General features: G+C 38.4%; 1 protein-coding gene across 4 annotated transcripts in view; it reads left to right on the forward strand.

Annotated features, from left to right (window-relative positions):
* Window positions 1-24,896, forward strand: part of Akap6 (A-kinase anchoring protein 6) — a 458,326-nt gene that overhangs the window by 297,082 nt on the left and 136,348 nt on the right. For all 4 annotated transcript variants that reach the window (XM_031356459.1, XM_031356461.1, XM_031356460.1 and 1 more), the window contains exons 8-9: window positions 11,235-11,383; window positions 24,419-24,539. In XM_031356459.1, the coding sequence (XP_031212319.1) occupies window positions 11,235-11,383; window positions 24,419-24,539 (270 nt within the window). The remainder of the gene's footprint in view (window positions 1-11,234; window positions 11,384-24,418; window positions 24,540-24,896) is intronic.

Below are 24,896 nucleotides of genomic sequence, written 5' to 3' on the forward strand. Positions count from 1 at the left end.
TAAAAAAAAAAAAAAAGTGGGGAAGCCTGTGTCTGAAGAACTGTGATCTTTTCTGACTTTGGAGCCCATGGGAAATCGTGACTTTTCACAGTCTCCTCCTGTCTGAGGCCCTGACCTCCAAAGAGCTCGACCCCAATATGTTTTAGATGTAGAAGAGTGAACACCCAAGACGTGGGTGTACTTCTCTAGGCTTTCTCACATCTTTTTGTGCAAGTAGACTTTTTTTTAATAGTTTTTAAATTTCAATTTCTTATTTATTTGTAGAGAGGAGCATGTGTATAGGAATCAGGTCTCGTCTCCTCCCGTGAGTGTCTGGGGACTGACCTCAGCCTGTCAGCCTTACTACTTTACCTTTACCTACCATGCTGTCTTGGTGACCCTGAAAATAGCTTCCTACCCATACTTTGGAAAATGTTCTTCTGTGTCTTATCATGAACTGAAGAAAATTAAAACATATGAAACTATCGATACTCCATGTTAGTATGTTAACGCCCATACCTTTGTACTATGAGTCAGCACATGAGATGATTTTTTTTCCCCAGTGAAGTAGCTAACAAGAGTTAGGATAAGGGAGTAAACGGGGTAGTCAGGAGTTTCCATGTCCAGGCCGTTACATATGGCTTTGTGGATTTCTACAATAATTTTATGTAGCATGTAGGGTTCAATTCACTCAGTAAGCACTCTCTGCTTCCATTAGAATCTCCCAATTAAACATAAGTACATGCCTTTGGGTTATTATGATTAACAATCAATATAATAAAGAACAATGGTGTTTTCTTAAAAAAAAAAAAGAGGGAGATTCCCTACAAATATAGCTTTAAATAAAATATCTATTGTGAGTTTGAAAGTAGCTTTTCATTTGTCCCTTTTTCTTCATCTCCATTTATTTCTCATTAATCAGCAGACTATATCACAACATAATTTCTAGATGAAATGTATTTTCTCCTTTTAAATACCTTGATATTCTTGTCTGTTTTTATGGCATGTTACTGCACGCCTCCAGAGACACGAAGCATTTTTATTTTCAAGTAAATTTATATTAGTTACAGCATCCAGCTGGTTTAGATATAGGATCATTTCCTGTTGGTACTGTTTCCAGGACAATTCTTTTTTTTTTCTCCTCACAAAAATGAAAAATGTAATTTAACAAAGATATCCTATAATTGCCTTCATATCTAGCAAGGTATCTAGCAAACTGAATACCTTATTTTATTTAAAACATCTGTCTATATAATGTCTAGCAATTGTCTAAAGCTACACCATCCATGGGAAACACAGCTGCTGCTATTTTTTATTTAATTTACAGGGAACCAACAAAAATGTCTCCTTAATACCATGTCCTCTGCTGTTTTATTTCATACAAGGTATTTTCATAAATTAGAATAACTTAACTTTTGGGTGCTTACAATAAATTTAGTCTCTTTCAACTCAGGAAAGACTATCAGCTAGTGTTTTATTGTCAGGATAGAAACATTCTACCTATAACATTAAATATATGTTTGTGTACATATCTAGCAATATTATTATATGTGTACATATCTAGCAATACATCATAATAAAAGGGCGTCAGGCTGTTCCATTTGTGTAACTAACTAAACTTGTACTAGAGGCACATTTTAATTGCTAGGCTTCTTAATGTTATTTGTATGTTTTTCACTTATAATGAAAGTATAAAGTCTTTTACTGCAAAGCCTTCTAGTGATTATAGCAATCAATTGATGTTTTGTTACTTGCCTTCTTGCATAGAGAAAGGTGGAAGCTCTACAAAAGCTCTTTGTCGTAGGCAGGGTGCTGACTGTTACATAGGAGAAAACCCATTTGTAAATTCTATTTATTGTATATAACCCTTGAAGCCTAAAATTAAGTGTTTAACTTTTACTAGATGATATCAATTTTGACTTAGCTGACTGTAATCACAACAGACACCTAGGCTTACGATATGTGCATAAGGAGAAAGCTTACCTTTTCCAGGGAAATAATCAAAAGGTTCCCTTTTGGAACACCAGGCATATGAAAGGGAAATGGTTACGGTCCCCTAGTGACACACTGTTATGATTGACAGGAAAAACCAACATGCCTGCCACCTGAGACATCTTGTTCAGGAACTTTCTGGAGGGTAGTAAATTGGTGTTGGCACAAACACAAAAAAATAAAATGACTTGATTCAGCACTTTTCAATTCTAAATCCCCAAACACTAAAGAAAGAAGTAAATATTCATCAAATGATCAAAATTTATATTGATTTTTATTCTACATTAGCAGCTCAAAGTCGAGATTCTTGACAGGGTGGATGTCGGCTTGAATGATTCTCTTTGAAATGAGGATATAGGCTCTGAGCTGAGTGCTCCCACGCATTCGCGAACTATAGACCCTGATTATGGGAGCCCTAGGAGGCTGCGTTTTCAGAAGAAAGTATAAAGACACTCTTGTTTGGTTCTGTTTTGATAACTAAATTGTTATTATTAGTATGTAAAGTAATTCTTGTGGCTCCTGCCTCTCCCCCAGCCCCCACCACTGTCTCCATTTAAAGACAACTATTCTATAGAAATTCAATGGAACTGAAGTACTTTGCCAGCATAGCAGTACAGGCGGAGGAGCTGCTGGACCTGCAGGCTGAGGGAGTCCTGACTGAATCTTCGCAATGTACATTTTTAAGTTTTAGTTTCTGGTGGAGAATAAAGAGTTTTCTGTAGGTTGGTGTGGCAGGCAGGGATTAGGCTTCTGCTGTAGAATATAAACACAGACTTGGTGCATCTGTCACAGCACAGAGATCTGCTAAGGGAACAGTAATGGAGAAACATCACATCGAAAATTCTAATCATCCCCTCCAGTCCACACCTTGTAATCACACTTCCCCCACCGTAGCTCATGACATAAAATGCTGAATTTTTAATGAGTTTAACTGCTTGCATTACAAAAAGGAAAGCCTGAACGATGGATGAAGGACCTACAGACACAATTGTGTGTCACGTTGGTTTTTGTCTGGGAGGTAGAGGTGTTTTTTTGTTGGATTAATAAACACCTGATATGTCATTAAAACAGAGGGGAAAGGCATTTTTTTATATATAAATGCCAAAGAAACCATGAAAATAGTGCTAGTATTAATTTTCCCACTTTGTTTGATTGTTACTATTTAACAAGTCTCCTTGAAAGTACAGCTTTAAAATTAAATTTTCTAAATATTATACTGAATGTTTTTAATGATTTGTAAACAAGTCAATAAGAATAGAAATGATCACCTAAAGATCTAAAGTATTGTTTCTCTGTCTTTTACATAAAGATATGAGAACTACCACTAACCCTCCCTAAGGCTAGGTTTTCTGGAGTAGCAATATAAACTGTTGTACACTTAAAGTAGACCAGTATATTCGATGATATTTACTGAGAAACACTATTCGAATAGTTGAACATTTTAAACTTTCACTTGACATTTTTCACATTGCATTTCCTTTGTTCTCCTGTGTATATGTGTGCAATGCTCAGATAACAGCTTTTAAGATTTTATTCTCTCCTTCCATCATGTGGCTAGGACTAAACTCCAGGCATCAAACTTGGGCAAGTGCCTTTACCCACTGAGCCAACTCTCTGATCCTCTTGTTTGTGTGTATGTGTGTGTGTAAAGTTTTAATTTTTTTTAATCCAATGATAAAAAGAACATGCTGAAAAAATGTACTAATTGTTTCTTTGGCACATTTTTGAAGAATTTTATTAGTCTGATCCTTGAATGAATATTTGATTGTTTCTTGTGAACCATAATTTTTTCTAGTTGTAGATTATATATTCCCTGAGGGTATACACAATGTCAAACCTATATTTGTATTTTGTACAATATCTTATATAGACAGGACATTCAAGATACATTTGTTCACACCCAGGATCAGAGATAAATTGAAATCATGTAACTTTTCTCATCATAATGCAATAAAAGTTAAAAAAAAAATACATTTGTTGAAGGAATTTGTTGAAGGCCATCAATGAACATTGTTCCAAAGAAATGTTTAATCCCATGATCCTCTTCTTCCTGGGTGAAAGAGGCTTTGCTGTCTTACTCAGGCATGTGTGTTGTCTGGAAGGGTGACGTAGGTTCTCTTGTAATATAACAGCAGTGTGTGATTTCTGTGCAGCCAGAATGTACCTGATCAAGGGTGTGTGGATCAGTGTCTAGACAGAGCCCATTTCTGTACTTAAAATTTATTGTTTTTAAAGTTTATTATGTAAGAAATCTTGAACCACTAACCATGTGAATAAAAACAAAAAGGAAAAAAGGGGGGGAACTCCCCAATATACATGAATAAATAAAAGAAGAAATAAAAAAAGAAGCTGGATGGTGGTGGCACAAGCCTTTAATCCCAGCACTTGGGAGGCAGAGGCAGGCAGATTTCTGAGTTCAAGGCCAGCCTGGTCTACAGAGTGAGTTCCAGGATAGCCAGGGCTATACAGAGAAACCCTGTCTTGAAAAACAAAACAAAAAAAACGACAACATGAAACAAACAAAAACAAAAACAACAACAACAACAAAAAACAAAACAAAACTCCCAAACAAAGAAAATGCACCACAGGTTTGCCCACAAGCCTGTGCACTTTCTTAATAAGGTTCCTTCTTTACAAATGCCTCTATAACATGCCAAGTTGGCTTAATCTAGCCAGCACGAGGCACCTAATAAAATTATAATTGATAAGGTAAAACTCTAGATCACAAGCATATAGGAGCTGCCTTTACTGTTAATATTGGTAACTATCTCAGGCTCTAAGCTTGGCTCATTGTTATTCTAATATAAAATATCTACATATGATAAGAATTCTATCTCTGTTATTGTGCTGGAATCTTGCTTGTCAATCGGCTGGGAGCTTTAACCAGATTCCTGTATAGAGCATTGACTACTCTTCCAGAGGTCCTGATTTCAGTTCCCAGCAACGACATGGTGGCTCACAACCATCTGTAATGGGATCAGATGCCCTCTTCGGGTGTGTCTGAAGACAGCAACAGCATACTCATACAGATAAAATAAATAAAAACAAAATCTTAAAAATATTTCCATATTTGTCATAGCGTGCCTTAGTTTCCCCTCCTGAGACTTTGGTCCCCTAATCTTGAGGGTTACAGAAGGCTGAAAACCATCTGTAGCCACTTCCATGCAATGTGAGGTCTAAGACCCTACTTACTAATGGATCAAGAGCTTCAGCCACCCGGGTCTGAGGACACATGAGAAGGTCTGAGCTTAGAGACTGGAGGGCCAACATTTGGAAGGGACTTGGAAGAGATGATATAATTACTCAAGACATCAAAGCTTGTGCAAGGAATCAAGCCTGTAATAGATTATTCTGACCAAGATTAGCACCCAAAATAGTAGGGCATCTCAATCATGAAGTGTCTGATGATGACCCATGATGTTAGTAAGTTGTTAAAACTTAAAGTAGGCCGGGTGGTGGTGGCGCACACCTTTAATCCCAGCACTTGGGAGGCAGAGGCAGGTGAATTTCTGAGTTTGAGGCCAGTGTGGTCTACAGAGTGAGTTCCAGGACAGCCAGAAACCCTGTCTTGAAAAACCAAAAAAAAAAAAACAAAAACAAAAAAACTTAAGGTAGAACCTGACAAAGATTTAATTTAGGTATGTAAATTTTAGAGAGCCAGGATACATTGTCCCACTGTGGTATATCCACTACATCCTGCTTACAGTGGAGCAAGTTCCTTTAGTCTGAACATTTAGTGCCACCAGGTCTTAGGTACAGCAATTTTTTTTTATCAACTTAACTTTTGAGTTTAGGAGTGAAATCTCATGTACTATAAAAAGTATATGTTTATAGTTAATACTAATGCTATGGCAAAACATAAAAGAATAATTTACAAGAGGGAATAAATTTAAAGGAAAACAGCATGAGGTTATCCTTACTAAGTGTGTGTTATGCAAGCAGTGTCTGAAGGAAAACAGGGAATCAAATCTAACTGCAGCTGAGGTGCTAGCCACTAATAAGCTTAGGGTAGCTCTGTATTGTTAGTGAGGCTGTGATTTGTCCTTCCTGGCATGGCACTGGCTCACACTTAGAATTTAATGGGGAGACCTCTAAGACCAGAATCATGGTTTGTCCTTTTAAAAAGGCTATGCTAGTCCCCTTTTTTTATTATTACCAATTATATATCCTCTTCCTCCTCCTCCTCCTCCTCCTCCTCCTCCTCCTCCTCTTCCTCCTCACCACTTGGCTATACTTTCCTGCTGAGTTTTTGAGGCCATGCATGTAGTAAAAAATTAGCCATTTTTTTCTTTTGATCATTAAGGTCAGCTAATCCCTGTGAAGAATCCCTGTGGCTCTTAGTATTCTTATTCTTGTAGTATTTAGTATTCTTTTACTTGTACCATCTTCCCTTGGAAACATTGAAGATAGTATTCTCTGTGCTTGCCCATCTCTTTATATACTGAAAGATGAATTGTAGTTAAACTTATCTGTGTTATAATACTTGAAACCTGACAAGGACTTCTAATAATCTTCAATTCTGTTAAGTTTTAGTTCTCTGATGAGAGATTAGATTAGATTTATTTACTTATTTATTTTTATGTATGAGTACACTGTAGCTGTACAGATGGCCTCTTACTCTGGCTCTGCTCACTTTAGTGTAATACACTGTAGCTGTCTTCAGACATACCAGAAGAGGGCGTCCGATCTCATTACAGGTGGTTGTGAGCCACCATGTGGTTGCTGGGATCTGAACTCAGGACCTTCGGAAGAGCAGTCAGTGCTCTTACCCGCTGAGCCATCTCGCCAGCCCATTATTTTTAACTTTCATAAAAAATGTTGTAACATACTTTAACTTTGGTTTTGTCCCAATCTGTTTCATTTTAGTTTGGAATAATCATTTTCCTTAGATAAAAATCTTCCTAATATATTTTCATCTTCTTAAGATGAGAAACTTTATTGTTTTCTTTTTTAAACCAAACATGTATTCAATATCTTTTTTTTCTTATTTCATGGTTCTTATCTGATTTAGCTCCTTAAAATTTTTAGAAAACATTTCATTTTAAGTAAAATATTGAAAACATATGCAAAAAATGTTAAGAGTTTGGAAACATTTTTTAATCAATACATTTAAATGAACCAATTTGTAGAGAATAGAAGTGGCTCTTCCTGCTCCAAATTAATAAGCAAAAGAAAATCCTCAGAAGCATGCCCTCTCTTTTGGGGTTTTGTTTTAGATCCAGTCAAGTTGACAACAAAGCACTGCTATCACACTGAGCTTCTCTCAAAGTGGCAGGAGCTGTGCAAGCATAGGTGGGCTATCCATGAGGTAACAAGCCCATCCTGGTAGAAGGAGGGATTCTACAAGACCACAGCCATCACATGTGGCTTTCTTGAGTCGTTGTTATGCTCAGAATAGTGTTTTGCATTCCCTAACCTGCATCTCCCAGTAAGCCCTTTATAGTAAGCTCTTTATTCACATGCACTAAAGCTCTAGTCACCATTCTGAGTGGACTATGTCCTCTCATGACTTTGGACCCTTAAAGAAATCAATTATTCTGCCTCTGGAGATGGCTTCACTATGTATCGTCTCAGTTCTGGCTCAGACACCACCTCTGTCGGCTGCACTGCCTCTCCTCTGCCTTCAGGTGGTTGTTTTATTTCTGATCACAGTGTCGCTTGCCACAGGCCTTTACCTTCTATGCTGTACTCCCTCAGAGGAAGAGAATGTGTTTTGTCTTCCTTCTACCCACAGCAGCTGTAGTTCCTCAGCTCTAATAAACCTTCAGCAAATGTACAAGTGATAAATGAGTAGGTGGACAACACACATCGTCAACAATTACTTGTCTAATGCTAGTCTTGGTCCAGACACTAGCAGGGTGCTCAGAATGCAAAATTTCAAGGATGCAGACACAGCTACTTCTAATATTTGAAATTCAAAGACAAGGCGAAACTATATCTAACACCAAAGTCAGAAGTTTACGTATGCATGTGTTGTTGTGTAGGCCAGTAACCTGGTTTTGAAATAAAGGAAGCACATTTCAACAGTGCCATTGAGAAAGGATTCTCTGAGAAGCAGCATGTCAGGGGCAAGCTGAAAGGTAAAATGCTATCAAAAGAATGTTCTAGAGAAAGGGAATAATACATGGGAAACCATAAGACAACAAATCCCCCAAATTTGGAATGTTTTAAGAATTAAAGAAGGCAAGACCATGGCCATTAAGAGGGAGAATGACAAAGGTCTAGCCTAGGCAAGAAATTGCTTAGCCTGAAAGAGAAGCTTATTTCTGCGGTCTGAGTGAGCCCAGGAGTGAGCCAGTTCATGTTTTATAAGGACCACTCTTGACAATGTCAGTGAAAACAATTGGAGGGATAGAAGTGATTGACAGGAGATTAACGCTGGTTAATAATTGTTATAACATAAGTAAGACGCAATGAAGGCTTGAAGGAGGCCGTCGTCAAGCTGGCTCAGAGAGGCTGGAGATACACTCTGAAGGATGAACCCCTATCATAAGGGTTGACTCACAGGAACCGAAGACAAGCAGTCAAGGTCATCTCTTAGCTTTAGGTGTTTAACAAGGAAGGACCAAGTATGGGAAGAATTGAGCATTCAGAGAATTTGAGAATGCAGTCAGGTGACTGATATGAAGCTCAGAGGGGGGTGGCTGAAGGCATTAATTACTATCTAGATGACACTTAAAGCAAAACTTATGACTATGAAGAGAAGAGCCTAGCTCAAGTTCAGGCACACCAAGACTTTAGTTGTGACACAATGCTATCAGCTGGGGAACAGTATATCAGCGAGTGCAGAAGAAGTGAGGTAGAACACCAGAGGATTTACTGCCTGAGGAGCTATGCCCAGGCTGGAGGGAGGAGGGGCCTGCTTCCTGTTCTCATGGTGTCTTCTGTGCCCTGGAATTCGCATTCCATTCTAATTTCAACTTTTGCCTCTGAGTTAGTATTTAAATCACAATATTCCTGCAAGATTCAAGATCTTCCTCTGATTGCCCCACCAGTATCTCTTTCTAGCCCAGTTCACTCACTGTATCTGCTCAACATCTCTGCAACCTGGAAATGAAGAGACACACCCACCACTGAAGTCTTGTTTTTTCTACTAAGAATAGAGTTCCAATCCCATTTTTAGCTTATCTTTATTATCTATCAGGCTAAGTTTCCATATGTGAAATACAGGGAAGTTTTAAAGTACCCACAGTTTACCCTAGATGACAATTAAAACTCTTTTATTCAGAGAAATAGTGACACTGACTTTAAAAAATGTTATTTTCTTCAAAACCGTCTCCTTCAAGTTTATGTTTGGATTAAAGTATAGCAGTAGAAAAAAACTTAGGAGAGTCTACAATTCTATAAAAGAGTTTAGAATGGCAATGCCACTCAATCTTAGCAAAACAAACCAACAAAAACCCCTATGCAATTCTACTTTCTAAAGCACATTCTGAATGAATTCAAAACAGAAGTAGAAATGGAGATGGGCAGAAAGTAGCTGCGATGTCCAGCCATCAGCTCGTAGTGAAGGGAATTTTCTATGTAAGAAAGAACTTAAGGGGCTGGAGAGATGGCTCAGTGGTTAAGAGCATTGACTACTCTCCCAGAGGTTCTGAGTTCAATTCCCAGCAACCACATGGTGGCTCACAACCATCTGTAATGGGATCTGATGCCCTCTTCTGGTGTGTCTGAAGAGAGCAATGTCTATACTCATAGACATAAAAATAAATAAATCTTTGAAAAAAGAAAGAACTTAAGAGACTAATTATATTCTGAGTTGTTTTCTGGACTCTTTCACACACTGCTGTTGTTAGGAAGTTTTATCTGTACACAGAGTTGGCTGTGGACCACTAAGGGATGAAGGCTGACTATTTTTCTGAGTGGTGATAAGTCCCTGTTCTGTCTTTTTTATGAGCCTTTTTGTGAACAGTGGCACACACCTGTAAGATCACTGCAGCGCAGAGTGAGCCATGGCCCAGCACATGACTTAAGTTGACAGAAGCCTCCACAAGTGTGTTCCTAATGGCCCAGAGTTATTCTAATGGGTCTTCTACAGAGTACCTAGTCCAGGTCAACTTCCTCATTATGCCCCGTGATTTCTGGTGGAGGGAGGTTGTAGCATTTGGGAGTTTGTTCTTAAATTCTTTGACAGAACAAAGAACAGCAGCTGAGCACACCTGCTTTTCTAGGAAAATACACAGTGGGATTATGAAATAGTTTTAAGATTGATCGGAACTGGAACTGTTAATGGATGTATTTGATTTTGTGAAGCATACTAAACGAAATCCAAGAGTGCCTTGGTCATCAGCACATGAGAAGTCAACCCTGCCTCCTCCCTCCAGCACAGGAGAGATCTCATTTCAGCCCTTGAAGAGATCTCATTTCCAGTCTCAGCTGTGTTCTAGGGAACCCAAAGCCACAAGGATCGTGACAGAGGCAATAAATAAAGCACCTACCCACGTGTTTCTGTGCAAAAAGAGTTCAGCAACCTTTAACCTCTAGTTGACAAAATACTACTACTACTACTACTACTACTACTACTACTACTATTAATAATAATAATAATAATAATAAATTAAAAATAAAAAAGAAGAAAAAGAAAAAATGAGCATTGATTGAAATTAATTACTTTCTTAAGTGAAATTACTAAGTTTCTTTTGCAGTGAGGCTCCAAGTGTTTATGAGAGGTAACAATTCAAGTCAACGTGTAAAAAAGTCACTACACTCATGATTTAAAATTATTAAGATAATAGTACAGAGTAAAAAATGCAATAAATGCATTAAATATTAAATTGCAAAAAAATGCAGTAAATATTACCATTATTAAATATGTAGTAGAATTAATGGTAGGCCTTTTACTTCTCCCCAGTGAAGAAAATAAAATGGCGTTCAGACAAGAAATAAATATCCATACATGAAGTATCCCAGTGTTATGAATTGGAAGGAGCCTTCTCTTAAAAGGCTATGCATGCCAACACGAGGAAGACTATTAGTAAGGAATTTCACGGAATCTTTATGTAAAGTTTTATTGTGTCGTGTTATGATCTCGGGGATAGTTTGTGATATTTACTGAGTCTCCTGAGAGTTCATTTATTCAGGTCATATTTTAAGAAAGAACTTCTAAGATTCAGATCTATAATGTAATTCTGTGCTATGCCCAGCTGATCCCATTAAATCCAACCCTGCACATGCAGTATAATGATGTGAACAATTCTTTAAGTTGTTACACCTCACTTGAAATGCACTCCTTCTGAGTAATTTTTCTCTGCTTCCCTCTCTAGGTTGAGGTTCAGCTCTGCTACCTGGAAGCGCAGAGAGACGCTGTCGAGCAGATGTCCCTCAAGCTGTACAGCGAGCAGTATACCAGTGGGAGCAAGAGGAAAGAAGAGTTTGCCGACATGTCGAAAGCACATTCGGTGGGAAGCAATGGGTAGGGGACTATTCTTTTTGTCATTTTAGGCTCATTAAGCTATTTTTTTCAGCGACAATCCTTCCACAGGTGTTAGGCAAGCTTTCCTTCCCAGCTATTGGACAAGGAAAAGCTCATTCAAGTGCTGGAGTTGAGGACTGTGGGTTTTATCAGCTTCTACCATCTAAGCCGAAACGTCTGACTTGTGTTACTGTCTGTAAAAAGACAGCCTTGTGATTTAGGAGTGCTTTTGAGACTGTGTTTTATCCACAATATTGCTCTTTCTTCATAGATTATTTTCAAAATTTGTATCCCTCCTCCCTCTTACCATCACTGTTTATGTTAAAGCCTGTTTAATGGAATTTCTGAGCACCTGAACTTCATCAGAACTTGGAAGAACATAAGATTGAGATCTAGTAATTGTTTAGAGACCATGGTTCAGCCACCTACTTCCATACCAAGTCAGCTGAAATTATAGACTAGTTCTTGACTTAATTTTAAATATTTTGGACAGGGTTTCATATAATTCAGACTGGACTTGAGCTCAGTAACTAGTTGGGGCTAACCTTAAACTCCTAATTCTCCTACCTCTACATCCTGAGTGATGAGGTGACATGCTACTGTGCCTGGAAGGACTAACCCCTGTCATGTCGATATTGTTCGAAAGGAGGTAACAGCGTTTGTGATCCGTGAGTAATTTTATTCAGCCTGAGATATATGGTTCCAATTAGATACGATTAACTACCCACAGTCTTCAATAGTTGCCATGTATTCAGATATTTCTGAATGTCTGTAAAGCTGTACAGACATTGCCAAGTACATTTATATATTTCTCTGTTTTTTAACTCAATTCTAATATTGAATAGATGATCACTAAAGAGCAAAAGTAAGGATGAAGTTAAATTATTTCATATTTTAATAAGTAGTCATCTTTTTCACTTTAATATTTAGGCTAGGCAACAAAAGATAGACATTATTCTCTGAGGTTACATTACATGTTTGTAGTATGATATAAACCTGTGCAAATAGCACTGCCCAGAATATTCCCCAAAATATTCTGCAGTAGAAGCTTTTTCTTGTACTTGAGTGCATTTTTTTTTTTTTGTCTTTTTTGAGACATGGCTTCACTGTGTACCTTTATCTTGGAACTCACTACATAGACCAGGCTGGCCTTGAACTCACAGAGATCCACCTGCCTCTGCCTCTCAAGTTCTGGAATGAAAGGTGTACATCACTACACCTGGCTTGCATTTATCTTTTGAAGTACTTAGGTTTGTAATGGACTTATAACTCTCATACAAAGTTGAGGGTTAAATTAGCCCATAGATTAGAGATTATGTCCTATTATACAAAAATACAGGGTATAAGAATATAAGATAAATATTAGAGACATAACTGTTTAGAAATGAGAACAAATAATCCATATGAGGTTTTCTACACACAAGAAATATTATATATTTAGTTGACTTGCGCTACTGGATTCTGTAGACTCAGAATTTTTCTATTCACTAGAGGGTTAGAACAGCAGCAGTGGAGAAGGGAAAAGGTTAAATCTTAGAGCATGAACAATCAGCTGCTTTGAGGCCTTAAAGTGCTTTAAGTTTCCAAAATGCCTAAGCAGTCTCTGGTGTGCATGCAAGCTCAGACTTTAGGTCACATTGTCATGTTTTCTAAAAGCCTCGGGACTGAGCAGCACCACGTGCTTCTGACCTCAGATTCCAAGGACCCAACCTGTGTCCTCACTCTGGGCTCCACACATCATAAATCTACCCTGGGAATTGCTTAGTTAGCAACAGGCATTGTTCTGGGATGTGGGAGTAGGTGAACTTTCCTGATAGCCTTTGTTTATGCTCCTTAGGGTGCTGAAGGCTCTTCATTGTGCAGAAATTTAAGAGCACACTGAAGGAAAGCCAGCTATTTAATAGCAAGAACAGAAACCTATACTGCCTTGTAGCCCCCGTTGACACACAGAAAAGCACTGTTTGAGAAATCCCCGTGGGTGAGGTTATCTGAGGTGCCTTGCCCTCAAGACCTGCTCCCACAGCCAAATCTGTAACTCAAAAGCCTTAGAGACACAGCCTTGTAAAGTTATTTATTCCAATGCTAGATAGACTTCACTAACCATTACATAGCATGAGTATTGTCTCTGATAAGCAAATGTGGGACTAGTGTGGACTTTGCAGGGTCTATATTATGAATGCACATCACCAACAGGTTAAAGAGGACATTAAGTCAGTAACCCAACTTCTATACTTTCGTTTTCTCCCCATTCTTTTGTGCATGCCCAGATGGTGTGTACTAAAATAGTTGTAACAAGAATACTTCAGAGAAAACACAACTGCCACAATGAATGGTGCTCTTAAATTTCTACAAATTTTATGTAATAAAAATATTCCTTTTGTAATGAGTTTATACTCTCTCTGGCTTGGCGAGAAGATGTTTATTAGGGTGGCATTATCAAAGTTAATACCCAATTGTTGCAGCATTTTCTCTGTCCATTCACATTAGGGTGGTGACAGTTGAGATTGGCTGGGAGGGAGTGGGATGAGCTTTATACTTGAAAACAGTTTAGTTTTAGGAACAGGCAGATCTATAACCAAAGTAGTAAAGTATCAAGTTAGAGACATGGGAGGGTTAGAGACAGGCTCCTGGACAGCAGAACTCAGTTTGAACTGTGTTCAGGAGACCAGGAGCAGCTCTGGGAAGACAACAGAGAGGGCCCTGGAGATGAGAGAATTTCTCAGTGTAATCTGAAAGTGCTTGCTGAACACCTACAAAGTCAGATCGTAGCCTCCGTATTTAGCAGTGCAGTAGGAGAGGGGAAATGAGGTTCTCAAACCTGGTGAGATGGATGCAGAGGGCCCAGCCGTGTCCATGCATTCAGTGCACGTCTCCTTGAATCTGGTATGCTGCCTGGCATGTGCTAGGTGCCCATATAAATAAGTAGCTGAGACTGATGTGGAGCCAGCTGAGAGAGCAAAGGTATAGAGAGTCAGCCACTAGATTACTGATGGTTCCTTACTCTGGAAAACAAGACAGAACTCTGAAAGAATGGACAAACACATTTGAGAAGGAGGTTAACTCAAGCTCCTGGGTTACATGTAAAGATGTGTACATTGTAGTAAATGGGAGAGTGGGAAGGGGGGCACAGTTACTAGAGAGTGGTATGCAGAGTGGGTACACTGAAGATAGCTGTAAATCATTTCATGCTGAAGAAGCACACAGAGAAGGTTCCCAACTTGGCTTGCTTGGCTTGCTTGGTCAGGAAGGATTCCCAAGGGAGGTTTTATAAGACAGCTCTTATCCATGCATAAGGCTTCCCCTGCTTGAGGATGGGGGCAATTGAACAATGCTTGTTGGGAACTGAGGTGTAGGAGTGAGGGGAGTGTAGTTAAGGGTTGTATCTTATATTGAAGAAAATAGACATGTCATTCTCTTATCATACTAGATTTTAGCATAAAATTTCTTATTTTTAAGAATTTTTTATTTTAAGAAAAAATAAAAATTTTAAGAAAAATTTTTGATTTTATTTTTATCTTAAGAAAGTTATATTTAACCATATATACATTATTCCTGCACACTGGCCTGAATGAAATGGCAAAGGGCTAAAAGTGTGATAGAAAAGATGAGGAAAAGACACACCTCCTGGTTAGTGTGAAAACAAATACAAAATACACATACAACATCCCCAAAGAGAACTGATATTGACAAGTGAAAAGAAATGAATCACCATTTAAAATATTGTTTGGTTAGAGACCAGGTTTGTTTCTCTAAATTAATTAAGCAATAAGATTTGCTAAGTGGCTTTGAACACATGAGAAGAGACATAAGCTCCCTGGATTGCAGTGCCTCAGGGATCTTCCTGGGTGTCTACTGAGCAATAGGCCACACCTTTCTATCCAGTTGAATGCAATTGTGTTCCATTCAACACCCTGCCTTCCGAAACACACACAAAGGACATTTTTAATTTGTGCTTGATGACTATTTTTGGAACATGCTTTCTATGGGTTTTCCACTAGTGATTCACTAGTCATAGAAATGAAGTACTCTGTACTGGTATTGAAATTATCCTTACAAATGAGTTAAATCACTAGGCATTCTCAATAAACCATCAATCTTTCCTGCATTTCGACTCCTTCTGAATCTTACTCTATCCCAATATAATAAGTAGCTGATCAGTGTTTGCTTCAGACCTTTTGGCTTCTTCTAGAGTGACTAAAAGTATTGTACTGGCTGGTTTTGTGTGCCAACTTGACACAGGCTGGGGTTATCACAGAGAAGGGAGCTTCAGTTGGGGAAGTGCCTCCATGAGGTCCAGCTGTGGGGCATTTTCTCAATTAGTGATCAAGAGGGTAGGGCCCCTTGTGGGTGGTGCCATCCCTGGGCTGGAAGTCTTGGGTTCTATAAGAGAGCAGGCTGAGCAAGCCAGGGGAAGCAAGCCGGTAAGGAACATCACTCCATGGCCTTTGCATCAACTCCTGCTTCCTGACCTGCTTGAGTTCCAGTCCTGACTTCCTTTGGTGATGAACAGCATTGTGGAAGTAAGCTGAATAAACCCTTTCCTCCTCAACTTGCTTCTTGGTCATGATGTTTGTGCAGGAATAGAAACCCTGACTAAGACAAGTATTATTAAAATGCAAAATGTAGTCAGAGAAGCAAAATAGCCAGGCTCAGTGTTGTGTGCCTGCTATACCCAGCTACCCAGGAGACTAAAGCAAGAAGATCACTAGAGCCCTGAAGATTATAAAAATAGGACTTCGGGTGCTAAAACCTACAGAAAACGCTAGCCAAAAGAAACATACTCACTTGGTACCACAAGTCTATGTTCTTTGTATATGTAAATTCATTAAATGTAGAGACTTAGGTAATTTTCTTGTAATGTTCTTACCCCAACTATCTTTGATCCTTCTTCCATCTTCTTCCTCAAAGGATTTCAATCATGTTATAAAATTATTGATAATAAGACAAAAAACTCCATTAGAATAACTTAGGCAAAAATAAAATAATTATAAGAAAAATTAGAAGGGAATATTTTATGCATACCTTCAACAATGGCTGTGGTTTGGCACCAAGAATTCCATCCACCAAAGAAAAAAAATAAAATTTCATTTCACTATCAATGCATAATCTTACAGATAATTTATATCAGTTTGAAGCAATCTCTTACTAAGATTTGACATAAATTTCACCTTGTTAGTTGAATGTGAAATGTCTTCGACATGTGTTTGAACATTTGGTGTCCAGTTGGAGGCACTGTTTTGGGAAGCTGAGGAAACCTTGAGACTTAGAGACCTCCTGAGCAGAGGCGGGTCACTGAGGAAGGGCCTCGTATGCACCATTAGTTCTGTACTTATTCCTTACTTCCTGGGCCAGTGTCCATGTGAGGAATTCCATCCTATGTCCCTACCGCAACGGACTCATTCATTGCTCCATGCTTTCTCTTGCCAGGACAGAGTAAAATTCCCTGAACCATTGGGTGAAAGTGAATCTTTCCTCTCTTATGTCACAGCAATGAGAAAGTATCTAACAAATTTTCCCATAGGCTATTCTGTTTGTTTACAGCACAGGTATCAAACCTAAGTCCTTGCACATACTATAGAAGTGTTCTAGTCACTGAGAACACCTATAGTTCCTTAAATGAAAACAAGGCCTCTGTGTTACATCTCTATAAGAGAACCAAATCTTAAGGCAGTTTTAGGATGTAAACTGCACAATAATGCCTAAGGATATGAGTGTTGGTATAAGCAACTGAGACCCTAAGTACAGCACTTTTTGAACAGGGTCAGCCTCCATGGAAACAAAATTCTCTTAAAAGAGCATTTGCTACCAGGATTTGGCAACAGGTTGTTTAACTCATGTCATGAACTCAAAGGTAAATATTTCCTATTTATCATTTGATAACTAATGATACCTAAAGTATGGTGGACATTTTTACTAAGAGGTGAGTAAAAGGCCAAAAGCCACAACCAGCATGTATATAGCTGGCCTGGATCCTGAGCCTCATCAGTGCACACAATTATGGAAGGCTCATTTCTAAAACAACAACAACAACAACAAAACCTGTCTGGTGTCTCTTGGTTTGTCTTCAGAATTATAGGTTCTTCCTTTGTTTCCCCAAATTTATTCTAAAATTCTTTAGGAAATATTTTAGTTTGGTGACTTATCTGAAAATTTTATCAAGAGTTTGGCTTCCTCTCCGCCCTACAGAATCCTGAAAAAGATAGAAAGAACACTCAGAGAATTATAGGTGGGCATTTCTAAATATATGGATTATATCTGTAATTTTAGTGATAGACATTTGTGAACAGGTGATCTATGAGAAAGGAAGACCAATTATAAACAAGTTTCTAGTCTTGAATTTACTTTTCTTAGATATTTTTATGTATGTATTTTTGAGAGAGAGAGAGAGAGAGAGAGAGAGAGAGAGAGAGAGAGAGAGAGAGAGAGAGAGAGAGAGAGAGAGAGAGAGAGAGAGAGAGAAAGAGGGAATTACCGCTGCTGGAAAAAACTCCATATTCTTTTTTTATTTATCAATGGCAAAATCAGGCTTCTTGTCTCCTGAGGAAATTGCTCAGGAATTTTCATTCAAAATAGTAAATTATTGTCCATACTTTAATATTTTTAGAGAAAAGGGATTCTATATGCAACTGTGCCTATCAGGTTCCACACCTGGAAAGCTAAATTTGATTCTGTAATGATATTATGATTGGGGTAGATGCCACTGTTATGGCCACTTCTGTGCTTCTTCTGTATGGAGCAGAGACTTGTGGGAGATCCTGGGCTATTAGTATCTTCCTTCAGTAAATTACTTATATCTTTGTAAGATTTTCTTACCACTTCTTTTTATGCCTTTTTTAAAAACCAGGGGCAAATGTCTCTGTTCAAGTAATGTGAACAATGAATACTTAGTGAATATCTGGGGAAAGAATCAATATGCTGAAGACGTTAGGAAACTTGGGTTACTTAATAAAACTTTTAGTATAGGCAGGAGGGTGTTTTTAGACATTTGTTAGTGCAAATTAACCATTAAATATAAAAAAGATATGTGTATGTATAGGAATAAAATACATATATATGAACATATACTACTCAGCTAAAGGTAGAAAAACAACAAATATTTCTCTTCAACCTATAATCATTCTAATATGATGATTTCTTAATTTGGTTGTCTGTTTTAATCAAAATTCCTCAGTTGGCCAAGTTAAGGCCTCATATATTCACACACACACCTCCCATTGATTTCACTTGGGTGAAACTGTATCGTTAAAGCAAAGTTTAAGTTGAAATGTTGAGTTAATGATGCCCACTTTAAATACCAAAGGCTGAATGCATTTGTGTATTAAACACTTAGCCAGTCAAACAGAATTCCCATCAGGGGTTCAAGAAAACAGTATTTCTGAAACTATGCTAGCCTCACAAATATACACTGCCATTCTATCTACAGGGGACGTGCCAAGTCCACCAGATCAATTTGGTAGTCTGTCTGTCTTTCTTCTCTTTTCTCTTTTCTTTTCTTTCTTTCTTTCTTTCTTTCTTTCTTTCTTTCTTTCTTTCTTTCTTTCTTTCTTTCTTTCTTCCTTCCTTCCTTCCTTCCTTCCTTCTTTTCTCCCTTCCTTCCTTCCTTTCTTTTTTCTTTTTTTTTTTTTTGGATAAAAAAAGACATGGAATCCATAGGCAGAGTTGAATGCACTTGAAAATCATTTTGGTAATCAGCTGTAATTATTAAACCCAAACAGGAATAAACACTGAAGAAACATTTGTACATTTCTCAAGGTCTCGCCTCTTCTCTCTGTTTATCTGTTTGTGTTAGGTTCTCCAACTGTCCTAGTCATTGTTCTATTGCTGTGAAGAGACGCCATGACCAAGGCAAATGGAATAAAAGAAAGCATTTAATTGGGGCTGGCTTACAGTTTCAGAGGTTTAGTCCATTGTCGTCATGGTGGGAAGCCCGGCAGCAGGCTTGGAAAAGCTGGAGAAAATAATTGAGAGGTTCATCCTGATCTGCAGGCAGAGAGAGGAAGCTTCCCTGAATTTAGCATGGGCTTTTGAAACTTCAAAGTCCATTCCCAGTGATACACTTCCTCTAACATAGGACCACACGCCCTAATCCTTTCAAATAGTCACTCCCTGGTGACTAAGCATTCAAATATATGAGCGAATGGAGGCCATTCTTATTCAAATCACTATATAACTAACAACTGAACACATTCCTGATTCTACATTTGTCTAGCAAAAATTGACTTTAAGTTACAAGACTGTTTATTCCCGTGATTAAACATTTAAACCTCTTAAAATGGAAATATTATGTTTAGAACAGAATGTCCAACTCTTAAGACCCAGGGATAAGACAACGGAGGGACCTTTGCTTGGTATTCGTGACCACACATCAGTTGGGTCCCTGGCACTGCAAAACAACCACTACTGTTTTCTTTTTTATTGTGAACAAATTTCATATAGGTATATGAAAATGTAAAGAAAGTACGTCAAGGAATACTTAGGTGATATGGTCACTTTGTTTACTTTTATATATCATAATGTGAATATCAATGTCATAACATTTTTACAGAGCATGTAACAGTCTTAGACTAGAAGGCAGATATGTTTTAAGATTGTTTAGAAACCTAGGAGGTGAGCTAGGGGAAGAGTTCATACCTGCCTACCAATGAGCACCCAGATTCAGTGCCCAGATATTAGATAAGAAGGCAGTGTGGGTTAGTTTGCTTATGACCCTAGCACTAGAGAGGCAGACATAGGAGGCCTCTTGGGACTTACTGGAGACAGCCTAGCTGACTTAGTAAAGTCAGGTCAATGAGGGTTTATAGGGAGGAGAAAGAAGGAGAAATGTTGCAATTATATTATAGTCTTAAAATTAAAATAAATAATTAAAAATGTAAAAGAGATTCTAAAAGAGCATTTGCTCTTGTAGTTTTATATCTGGATATTTACCACTTTATAAACAAAAGTAGAGACATTTAAAATGCATTTGTTAGTTGTTAAATTCAAACTATGTTTTTCATCTCAGCATCAACAGATATCTTTAATGAAAAACAACTATTTTCCAAAATTTAAAAAAAATTCAAAATTGTAAGAAGAGGAAAAAATAAACCAAAGACTCCTGCAGAGCACTGCCTTCGATCATGAGACTGGGCACTGGCACCCGTGCACTTGTCCCCACATGCATGCGCACTCTCACAGACATGCGCGCTGCTCCCATCATATAACATATAATCAAGGAGACGAATAACCTCGATAATTACCAATAAAATTTTGTGACAAAAGCCTCTCTAAAAGAGTATTCATGTGTACTCATAGGAATGTGATTCCTTATAAAATTTCCTGCCACTTAACCATACCATGAGATACCCCTTCCTCTTTAGAAGGAGAAACCTGGGCAATTTTGCTAGAAAGTCAACAAAAGAAGCTAGTTGTGAATTCAGCTGATCAAGGAGGAAGTCATGAAATGAGACCTTTCTGTATACCACACTGTAGCTGACACACTACTTAAAATATATTACTGTTTAAGATTAATCAAATCTGTTGAAAACATATATATTTGAAAGTAATGTAAAAATAAGAAAATTTTAGAAAATAAGAAAAATAAGAAAATAAGAAAGTTTTAATGACTTCTATGCGACAAGGTTTCCTGGGATAGTGTTCACATAAAACTGTAGACATTTCTGAATGTTTCCTAAGAATCAACAAAGAAATTCAGCAATTTCTGATTTGCTACAATGTTATTTACTTGATTACACTAAATTTGAAAAAAAAAAATCTAAGGTTTTCCCATAAATCTACAAATTAACACATGGCCAGTATTATCAGGCATACATGCCGTTTTAAGAACCTTTCTTGCAAACCCAAGAGGTCAGCTGTTGCAGCATCTAGTTTATCTTGAGGATTTCAATCAGTCATAAAATAAATATTCTGGTTTCAAAAAAAAACAAAAAAACCCAACCAACCAAACAAACAAACAAAAAAAACAAAAACGAAAAAAAAAAAAAAGAACCTTTCTTGTTTTCTGTATTAGGTAGGACTTTGTGGTATTTTTTTTTTCCTCAAAACATTGGTGCTAACTCTACACCAAAGAACAAACTATGTTACCAAGGCATTTACAAAATTACTTGTGAAATAGATTTTGCAAATGCAATATCAACCTTTCTGTAAGGCTTGTCCCTCATGCTCAGGTGTGGACTACCATCTCAAAGCTGTGTGCAGTAGCAATAGAGAGCTTGTTCTAAGGCCCTTGATAGGGTGACTAAGGAAGAAAGAGTTTGGCAAGCCTAGTAAAAGCCAGTGGATAAGTTTCCACGTTTCAAAGCCTCCTATGATCTTGCCTATCGTCTACATTTATTTCAAGACTAGTCATTAATAATTCTCTCATTCATAAATTTTCATTAATTTTTGTGTAGAAAAATGGATGAAAGGAATAAGAAGGTGTCTAATCAATTGAGTATTAATTATATGCAATGGTTTAACAAATGTTTCCTTAAAATACATTGAAGGGGGGTAAAACTTAACTCAGTAACTCCCTGCAAAGTGCAAATTAAAATTATTGTGAGATTTCCTTTTACCTCAACCTAACTACCAAGATTAAGAAAACTCCTCCCTGGCTTCTGCTTCAGTTGGGGAGTAATGTCTTAGTGGATGCCCAGGTTTTCAGATCTCCTGTTCTCTTCCATCCTTTTCTCCAAAATGACAGCTGAGCAAATGAAGGTTTACATGACCTTGTGATTCTTGAATGCAGTGGCTAAACACAGGCTTTGGGTACAGGCTAGCGGGATTCTCAGGCAAGCTGCTCCCTGTGGACAGCTGTGGCTGTTTTACTTATTGTTTTCTGTCAGCTTGATCAGGCCATAGAGGAATTCTTGCTGACTAAGCCCCATCTCTGCCCTCATGGATCCTACCAGTTTTCTAAGAAGCCTGGCATCACATGTTGGATTCCCCATCTCCCTGTCCTTAGGTTCACTGTGCCTTTGTTGCCATGGAAACACCTCTGCCCAGTTTAGCCATTAAACTTTCAGAAATCTTAGAGTCTTCTCTTGGAGGAGATTAGGTAACAGGGTGTCAAAAGAAGCCTTAATCATCGCCTTCCATCTGCACACTTCTGCTTATTGCAGGTACACCTCGTAAGACAAGCTCCTTCCATAGTTCCTAGGGGGAGGTGGAGCTCAGGATTCTGTGCCTTCAGCTTCCCCCTCAACCTAACTTACATGCCTGCTCTCAAGGACTTGGGCCAAAAGAGAAGGGAGAAATACATCAGATTACCCACCCCTTCTGTCTTTCCTTGGTTTGTGTTCTCAAAGTCCACTTAAATGACAGGCTGACCATTCGCTTCTTCCTCCCCTTGCTTTTAATATCCCTCTGGATCCTACTCTGCAAATTTTGTGGGTGATATTTTACTTTTACTTGATTTTACTGGTAAAATATTGGAAGGTGTTAGGGGAAGGAAATGGTAGCCATAATTTAGAATACATTTTGAAGTGGCCATAGACTTAGTAGTTATTCTTTATTATTCACAGACTTAACTTTGAAATCCTGATGGTTTATTTATCTTTCTATGGTGGTTGACTTGTTGTTGAGTAGGAATATTAATTTGCATCCTCCTCCCTGAGTATGAGTTAGTACATTCATTTTCCTAGAATCTTCAACTGTGTCCATATCTCCATTGAGTTTGAGAGCATTGTCCCAGACCACCATAGACCTGCTGAAGTTCATGTGTGTCTCAGCTACCCATGCCTCTGGCATCTTGTGAACACTTACTAATCAGTTCCACAATCAAGGATCCTTGTAATTATGCTAAAAAGCAAAATAGACAGCTCCAGATCTAGTTTTCCCCCCTCCCAGATCCACCTTAAACTCGTTTGACATATTTATTAAGACTAAATATATAGTATGCATTTTCCTGAAAAGCAGTCTGACACAGAGTGACAAGAACACAGTGGTAATAAAATACCCCATTGCCTAATCCACATTCCCAGCTGGGGTCACTACTCCATGAGCACTAAACTGGGACTCTGCGCTTGCTCGCTCGCTCGCTGGCTCAGTGAGTTTGACACAACTGTAGCATTTCTCCTAGGGGTGGTTTGGAGGTGGGAGGACAAAGTCATAGTTTTCATCCTGCACTTTCATTTTCTGATCACAGTGTTTTAGAAGAATCTGGGCTTTACTTATTCACCAGGCTTTCAATAGAGAATCACATTAATCCTTTTAAGCTCCTTATTCTAATGATTTATTTTGTTGAAAACCATAGTGATACTCCTTTGAATTTTAATGATCGCTGGCTAGTCAAAGATTCATTGTTTTGACTTCCTGTCCTTACCTTTGTTTCCTGCATGTCTGTGGGGAACACCTGTCTAATACTGGATCTGCCACTGGTTCTCACTGGCTTACCAGAGTCACTCAAGCCTATCTCTGAGTGTTACGTTGAAACACTAGCTACTCATCCATGACAATAAATGTAGGATGTATGTTTGCAGAGATAGGCGGGGTAGACAGCAGAGGGATGGATGAGTGATTGAGTCATTTTCCGGTGAAAAGAATGTTTGGGACTTGTTAGCATATCTTATCATTGTTGAAAATCTGGAAAATAATTTAGTAATAAACACTGAGGTGCCACATCTAGAATGAGAAAGCAATTTGGGCTTTGAAAGTGCTGCCTTTACCCCAGTCTGGGATTAGGAAATGTTGGCAGATTGCCGGCCCTCCACTTCTCAGTCCGTGAAGGGATGGCAGGGATGGTGGGCGTGCTTCCTTCCAAGGACTTAGTCATGGTTTCTTTGTTTAGAAAGGGATAGTAGATGGTGATCACCCTGAGGTGGCTCAGGAGGCAGTACAGGAATTACATGTTGTGCTTTCAAAACCTAGGACGTGGCTCTGTCCCAGCCCTGAGTTCCTGCTTTGTCCTCTGTGAAACCACACAGAGGATTTTCCTCCTTCTGTTATAGGTATTCACCTAGGAACATCCCGGGTTCTCAAGAATATATTATTCTAATATGAGATTTTAACAACTACACTGCATTTATGCATAATACATTTTTTTGTGTGCCTTATCTTCAGGCTTCTGGACTTTGATTCAGAATATCAGGAGCTCTGGGATTGGCTGATTGACATGGAGTCCCTTGTGATAGACAGCCACGACCTGATGATGTCAGAGGAGCAGCAGCAGCATCTTTACAAGGTTAGAGCCACCCTTCCTGCCTTTACTTCGCTGTGGAAGATCTGATTAGCCTGACAAGTGTCTCTCTCAGGATAGCTTTGTGTTCGTTGTATGTATCATGGTGTCTATTAGAATTCCCTCCCCCCGTCCTCAAACTCATTTCCCTCCCTAGTGTGATGACAGGCCGCACCGACATCATAATTCCAAGAAAGTTCCCTTTATCACATCCTGTTTGGTGTAATTCTAAAGAAGGACAAAGCTTTATCTTCAAGACCAATAGCAATAAATGGAACTGCATTAATAAGAAGACTGAAACAAATCAAAGCATAGCTGGGATGCTGAACTTTACCAGGATATGCTTTGATTGGAGCACTCAGG

Source organism: Mastomys coucha, unplaced genomic scaffold (assembly GCF_008632895.1).
Source record: "Mastomys coucha isolate ucsf_1 unplaced genomic scaffold, UCSF_Mcou_1 pScaffold6, whole genome shotgun sequence".
NCBI lineage: Eukaryota > Metazoa > Chordata > Mammalia > Rodentia > Muridae > Mastomys > Mastomys coucha.